The 7,704-nt window shown below is 54.6% G+C and overlaps 1 protein-coding gene across 10 annotated transcripts in view; it reads left to right on the forward strand.

Annotated features, from left to right (window-relative positions):
* Positions 1 to 3,224, forward strand: part of POU6F1 (POU class 6 homeobox 1) — a 28,538-nt gene extending 25,314 nt beyond the window's left edge. For all 10 annotated transcript variants that reach the window (XM_062203645.1, XM_062203654.1, XM_062203653.1 and 7 more), the window contains one exon: positions 246 to 3,224. In XM_062203645.1, coding sequence (XP_062059629.1) covers positions 246 to 591 — 346 coding nt within the window. In that variant the 3' untranslated portion in view covers positions 592 to 3,224. The remainder of the gene's footprint in view (positions 1 to 245) is intronic.
* Positions 3,225 to 7,704: the final 4,480 nt, after the last annotated feature.

Below are 7,704 nucleotides of genomic sequence, written 5' to 3' on the forward strand. Positions count from 1 at the left end.
AGGAATGGCACTCAGAGGATTTCACTCGCTTGGTTTAGAAAGTTCTGGAGTGGGTGTTCATAGGCAGCTGTGCTATCATTGTCATGCTGCGGCCTGAGCTGGGGCCATGGGAACAATCAGGCTGTTAGGATCTGGGGTTCTGGGGAGTCTGTGTGTAGGGGCTCTGGGGAAGGGAGGGAGAGGAGCCCCCCGCATAGGGACAGTGCCCTCTCACAGCCCCGGCCCCGGGTGTGGGTGGCCCGCAGGTTTGAGAAGCTGGACATCACGCCCAAGAGCGCCCAGAAGCTGAAGCCTGTGCTGGAGCGGTGGCTGAACGAGGCGGAGCTGCGGAACCAGGAAGGCCAGCAGAACCTGATGGAGTTTGTGGGAGGCGAGCCCTCCAAGAAACGCAAGCGCCGTACATCCTTCACGCCCCAGGCCATAGAGGCGCTCAACGCCTACTTCGAGAAGAACCCGCTGCCCACGGGCCAGGAGATCACCGAGATCGCCAAGGAGCTCAACTATGACCGCGAGGTCGTGCGGGTCTGGTTCTGCAACCGGCGCCAGACGCTCAAGAACACCAGCAAACTGAACGTCTTTCAGATCCCCTAGGGCTCGGGCCCAGCAGCCCTGTGATGCAGCACTTTCTACCCTCCCTTTGGCACCTGGCTGCAGCCGCTGCTGTCACTGCACCTATCGTTTCGCCACGCGCAGCTGTGCTGGCCCTGGCTTCGCGACTCCGCTCTGTGCATGTGCGTCCCCGATGGCTCCCTCTTCCCTTCCCCGCACCCGCATATCCGCGACTGGGGGTCCGGGGTCGGAGGGTGGAGTCGGGGAAGGGGAGGGGGCCGAGGGAGCTCCAGGCCCTTGCTTGGGCACGCTGAACGGGGGACTTGGTGGTGTCGCTTAGAGAAGCACTTTGCTAACGTGGTTCCTGAAGGATGCATTTTGGTTGGGAACCAGAAACTCCCGGGGTGTGGGCCCTGCTGTGGCTGTTCCCGACCGCAGGCCGCGAACTCTTATTTTCTATGTCATTCTCTTTCTACCCTGTCTTCTCCTTTGTTCCTGTGTGTTGGTGTGGCAGATGTGACAGCCCTGCCGGTGGACCCACCACAGCCTCAAACTCCCTTTGCCTGTAGACACATTGCCCCTCCCCCCGCCAAAAGGACCCAGGAGGTAAAATTCAGACAAGTGTGATGTGCCGCTCAGAAGTCGGGCTCGATGTTTGCCTTGACCTTGGGGTCAGAAGGTTCCCACGGCCCTGGAGCTCCTCTCCCACCTCTCCCTAGTTCCTTTGGGGGTGGGGTTGCACTAAAGCAGACACCTCCCCCCCCTTTTTTTCTTTTGCAATTCATTTTTGAGGAAAGCAGCAGTGATCTCAAACTGCCCTGGGGTTGTCTGGTGTGTGCAGCATGTGGGGAATTTGGTGGACAAGGCCTTCCGCCCAGATTTTAATCTAATCTCTGTCCATAGCTATTCCCCACCCCCACAAAGAGTGTGGGTTCAGAGAATTTGAAATCTAGACCATCCCACTGCCCCAGCCAGCAGGCAATTCTGGAGAAAAATGAGGAAAAGAATGCTGGCTTTCTCTCTCGTCCCCACACCCAGCCCCAACCCAGCTTCTCAAAAGGAGCAAATTCGTTAACGAAGCAGACAGCCAGGCCCTTGGCGGGTAAGCACAGCAGCTAGAGAGAGCCGTTGGCAGCCAGGGAAGGTCTCCTGTGCAGGTCTACTTAACTCTAGTTTTCTCTGTAGCTTTAAGCTTTGAGTGTTGGAGGAGAAATCTCATTTTTTGGTCCAGAGTCTGATTCCGTGTCTGTGTAAGAAATCTCCCCCAGTGCTCCCTCTGAGTCCAGCACACGCCCAGGTTAGGATGGGAGTTGCCTCCAGAGGGGGTCGCTGTGGCTCATTCGGGGTTGGACCACCTCCGCCACAGGTCCCCCGTGCAGAGGTGCCTCTCAGCTAAGCTCCCCGTGGAGTGCTGTTTCTGTGTCTGCTTGCTGCGGGTCCCACCCAGGCCCTGCGAAGCTAGCGTGGCCCACATCTTGGCAGCCCTGCCAGTGAGATGTCTCTCTCCCTCTCTCCCTTTCACACACACACATATGCATGCACACTCACGCCCCACTGCATTTGCCCAGCTGAACCTGCCCAAGTGTGGCGTGGCCGAGGAGGCAGGAGGGCAGCTTGCCTGAGTGGGCTTCCCAAGAGAGACAGCCCCAGCTGGAGGCTCTCCGCGCCAGTCCCGTGACACACTCCTCCAGGAGGAGAGTGGGAAGCCAGTCTTGGGTAAGGATGAAGCAGCCACTCAATACACGAGGGAATTGCAGGCGTCATGCGCAAACCCCCGCACGCACGCGTGCTTTGTTTCCGGGGGAGAGTAAGTGGGTCACAGCTACTGTCCTTGGGAGCAGCTCCGAGTCCAGGGGGGCTTCCCCCATGCGATGGCTGTGCACGGGGACACTCTCTGTCCTGTGTCACGGCAGGGAAAGATCGTGAACTGCTGTTCTAAATTAGCCATGCTTTCTTAGCACGTCTCTCCTCTAAGTCTGTTTTCCCAAGGCTGGGCTGAAACGCAACAATTTTCTCTCCTCTAGAAGAAAGCGTCACTGACCCAGAGGAATAGGAGCTGCAGGCTGCGGCCCCTGGTGGGAGGGTACAGGGTCTCCCTGACGTGTGCCCAAGGCCCAGCTTGCTGGCCTGTGGCCCCTGCTCATTTCCCTGCAGTAGGACCCTGGGAAGCCATTGGGCCTTGAGTCACTCACCTCTGAGATGATACATACACATTGTTTTTGGTAGCTTCAGACCTGAAGTGGGTTGATCCAGGTTTTATTTGGGAGAAGCATCTTTCTGGGTGTTAAGCCAGAGCGCCTTGGTTTGTTTGCTCTGGAGAGACTGGAGGACAGGCAGAAACGGTTTCACTGTGTGGTTTTGTTCAAGTGGAGGGAAGGCCAGAACTTCCCGGGGCCTGCTGAATGATCTGGGGCCTTTGACCCTGTTCTATTTATTGTATCCGGGGGTAGGGGGGAGCAGGGCCCAGGGAAAGGACTGGGCCAAATGGACTGAGGAGCACCTGAGTTTGGAAGGAGAAGCCACCCTGCTGTTGCCCAGATTTCTTTTTCTGACTCATAGGCCGGGCTCTGAGGCTCTGACTGTCCCCAGTGCAGGGCAAAGCCTGCTGAGGACTGGAGCTGGGGGGAGGGGGCGGGCAGAATGGGGGAGAAGCACTCGATGTAGTTGTGTGGAATAAACGGTATTTTTTCTTTTGTATTGGTCTGCTTGTTTTTTGTTGACCTTTCGGGGCGGAAATACAAGGCACCCATGTCAGAGGCCAGGGCTAGGTTGGGAGCGGCCTTTGCCAGCAATGGGTGGCCTGGCAAATCTCACTACAAGCCCAGGGTGTGCAGAGCCAGTGGGAGAGAGTCCCTTCTTCTAGGCCACCCTTTTTGTTCCTAGGACCCCCAGAATGCCATGCCAAGCCCATTTCCCACACCACTCTGCTCCAGGTCCCAAGCACAAACTATGCTGTTGGCATGGAGGCTTGTAAGTCTAAGAGGTCCTACAATATAGCAAAAGACCTATAGCAAAAGACCTTAAGCTGGATAGCTCATATAAACAAGAGAAATTTACTGGTCACAGTTCCGGCCTGGGAAATCCAAGGTCAAGGTGCCTTGGTGTCTGGTGAGGACCCTCTCCTCATGGAGGGATTTTTTCACTGTAACCTTACAGGGTAGGTGGACAAATAAACTCCCTTGGCCTCTTTCTGAAGGGTGCTGACCCTGCTCATGAAGGCTCTGCCCCCTTGCAGACTTAAATCACCTTCTAAAAGGCCTCACCTCTGAACACTGTCACACTGGGCATTATGCTTCAACATACGAATTTTAGGGGTAAACACACAGTGGCCAAGAAGTAGTTGTTAGAGACTTGGGTGGCAGAGCCTGCTTCTGCAGGTTGGGGTATCTACACGTGCAGAGGAGGAAAGGCTAGAGGTGAGGGCTGGGGTGCATTCTAGCATGGAACTTCAAGGAGACCTGGAGGGGCCGGTGTTGTGGCTCAGCAGGTAAAGCTGCTCCCTGTGACGTCGGCATTCCAGGTAGACGCTGGTTCGAGTCCCGGCTGCTCCACTTCTCATCCAGCTCCCTGCTAGTGGCCTGGGGAGAGCAGCAGCAGAAGACTCAAGTGTATGGGACCTGCCACCCAGGTAGGAGACCTAGAAGAAAATCCTGGCTTCAGACTGGCCCAGCCCTGGGTGTTGTGGCCATCTGGGCAAAAACAGAGAGAGGTCTTCCATCTGCTGGTTCACTCCCCAAATGGCTGCAATGGCCAGAGCTGTGCCAATCCAAAGCCAGGAGCCAGGAGGGACCCAAGCGTCTGGGCCATCTTCTACTGCTTTCCCAGGCCATAGCAGAGAGCTGATCAGAAGTGGAAGAGCTGGGGCCGGTGCCGCGGCTCACTAGGCTAATCCTCCGCCTTGCGGCGCCGGCACACTGGGTTCTAGTCCTGGTCGGGGCGCCGGATTCTGTCCCGGTTGCCCCTCTTCCAGGCCAGCTCTCTGCTGTGGCCAGGGAGTGCAGTGTAGGGTGGCCCAAGTGCTTGGGCCCTGCACCCCATGGGAGACCAGGAGAAGCACCTGGCTCCTGCCATCGGATCAGCGCGGTGCGCCGGCCGCAGCGCGCTGGCCGCGGCGGCCATTGGAGGGTGAACCAACGGCAAAGGAAGATCTTTCTCTCTCTCTCTCACTGTCCACTCTGCCTGTCAAAAAAAAAAAAAAAAAAAAATGGAAGAGCTGGGACTCGAACCAGCACCCATATGGGATGTTGGTACTGCAGGCAGTGGCTCTACCTTGCTATGCCACAGCACCAGCCCCAGTAAATCTTAAAAAAAAAAAAAAAAAAAAAAAGAGTCCTACAGATCTAAATTCAAATTTGAGCTCCAGATCATTGTGAAGATACAGTTATGACAGAAGGCCAAAATGTTAATAGGTAGCCCAGCTCACACTCTATAAAATTGTGCATAGCAGGTTAAGCTGCCACCTGCAATGCCAGCATCACATATCTGAGCACTAATACATGTCCTGGCAGCTCCGCTTCCAGTCCAGTTCCCCGCTAATGCGCCTGGGAAAGCAGTAGAATGGTGCAGGTGCTTGGGCACCCTGCCCCCACACAGGGAGGTAATCGATGTAGCAAAGATTCTGGTACAAGGCTCCAGAATCAGAAGCACTCTTTAGTACTCTGAAACAATAGCCTAGAACAATCAAACAGAAGCTAATACTTAACCTTGCAGCGTATCTCACAACCGTGGGATTAGCTATCCCTATGGGGCTGTGACTCTAAACACGGAGTAGGGGCCATGCAATAGGTGATTGATAAATGTCAGACCAGATGACTGAATGCAAGGCAATGCTGAAAGCCGAGCCCCTGATGCTTCAGGCTACCAGGAGGAAGCCAGGTGAGGGGCTTCTGCTTCGCTCTGCAGCGTTTGCACTGAGAAATGTGGGCGTGAACAGAATCTGACCTGAGCCAGACTGCCCGTGGCAGGTCCCACCAGGAGAGTCCCTGGGAGCTGAGATATCTGGCTCGGACTGGTTGAGAGCGGTTCCTGCAGTGGGCACAGGAGGGCTTTAAAGGAATAGGGCTGGGTTCATGTAAGGACTGCAGCTGTTACTCCTGGGCCAAGGAAGTGCGTTATACTGAGGACGGCTGTGAAGGTGGAATTGCTCTTTTATGGACAAGAGAAGACTGGGGCTCGGTTCTAGACTAGAGATGAGAAGAAGAACCCTAGATGGTTTGGAACTGTGGGGCTATGAATGTTTCTGGTTTCTCTCTCTCTCTCTCTCTCTCTCTCTCTTTTTTAATTGATTTGAAAGTCAGAGTTACAGAAAGAGACAGAGAAAGAAACCCTCCATCCCCTGGTTCCTTTCCCAGATGATTGCAATGGCCAGACCTGGGCCAGGTAGAAGCCATATGGGTGCAGGGGCCCAAACATGTGGGCCATTTTCTGCTGATTTTCCCAGGGCATCAGCAGGGTGCTGCATTGGAAGTGGAGCAGCCAGGACACAGACAGACACCCATATGGGATGCTGGTGTCGCAGGCGGTGGTTTTACTCAGTACACCACAAATGCCGGCTCCCGTGTTTCTCTTTTTATTTTTTTATTTTTATTTTTTTTAAGGATTCACTTTATTTATTTGAAAGACAGAGTTACAGAGAGAAGTAGAGACAGAGAGAGAGGTCTTCCATCGGCTGGTTCACTCCCCAGATGGCCACAATGGCAGGAGCTGAGCTGATCCGAAGCCAGGAGCGAGGAGCTTCTTCCGGGTCTCCCATGCGGGTGCAGGGGCCCAAGAACTTGGGCCATCTTCTACCGCTTTCCCAGGCCATAGCAGAGAGCTGGATTGGAAGCGGAGCAGCCAGGACTAGAACCAGCGCCCATATGGGATGCCAGCGCTTCAGGTCAAGGTGTTAACCCGCTGCACCACAGTGCCAGCCCCTCATTTCCTTTCAACTACAAGGTCATTTAAGAGAAGCCAGACCGCTCTCCACCCCTGGGCTCCCTGGGTGGGCTGAAGGAAGAAGTGAGGAGTTAAGGCCCATGGCCAGTCCTCAAAAGGCCTACTTGGGAAATGGCTTCTTCCTGTACCTGGAGGAGAACACCAGGATTGGCCTGGGAACCCAGCAACAAGGAAAGAGCTGAGTCGCTGAGTGAGAAGGGACAGCAGGGACAGGGAGATTGGAAGTGGAGCAGCCGGGACTTGAACTGGCCCCCTATGGGAATGGCGGCACTGCAGGCTTTACCTGCTATGCTACAGTGCCGGCCAGTCTTAAGTGGTTTTTTGCACCAAGCTGCTCTAAATCAGTTTCAGCTGGATTAAGACTGACCTGCTAATCTGCACATGTGCAGAAAGAGCTGCAGCTAATACCGGGAACCAAAGTTGTACAACCCTCCCCCCAGTCCCCTACCCCCTGCCCACAGAGTCAAAAATTGGAGAAGGCAGACACAGGAGTGTCAGATGGCTTTAGAAAGCAAGGGATCCCAGCATGACAACATCTAATGAATGAATCTTCCTCATTCCAGTCCACACATGGCCCTGCCATGGACAGCGCCAGTCAGAAATTGGGGCAACTGTTTAGACACTACTTGGGGAACCCACACCTCAGTGCCAGGGATGGAGATGGAGTCCTGGATTTGCTTTTTTTTTTTTTTTTAATTAATTAATTTATTTGAGAGGTAGAGTTTCAGACAGAGAGAGAGGTCTTCCATCTGCTGGTTCATTCCTCAGATGGCCACAATGGCTGGAGCTGGACCAATCCGAAGCCAGGAGGCAGGAGCTTCTTCTGGGTCTCCCACGTGGGCGCAGGGGCCTACAGACTTGGGCCAACTTCTACTGTTTTCCCAGGCCATCACAGAGGGCTGGATCAGAAGAGGAGCTGTTGGAAGAGGAGCAACCAGGACTAGAACTGGGGATGCTGGTGCCGCAAGTGGAGGATTAACCTACTGTGCTACAGCACCGGTTCCCCTCCCCACCCCCAGCTTTGCTTTTAATCTAGCTTCCTACTGATGTATGCCAGGTGATGGCTCAAGTAGTTGGATTCCTGCCACCCATGTGGCAGACCTGGAGGGAGTTCTGGGCTCTTGGCCTTAGCCTGGTTCAGTCCCTGCTATTGTGGATATTTAGAAAGTAAACCAGCAGATAGAGGATCTTTCTCTCCGTCTCTTTGCCTTTCAAATA

Source organism: Lepus europaeus, chromosome 10 (genome assembly GCF_033115175.1).
Source record: "Lepus europaeus isolate LE1 chromosome 10, mLepTim1.pri, whole genome shotgun sequence".
Taxonomy (NCBI): Eukaryota; Metazoa; Chordata; class Mammalia; order Lagomorpha; family Leporidae; genus Lepus; species Lepus europaeus.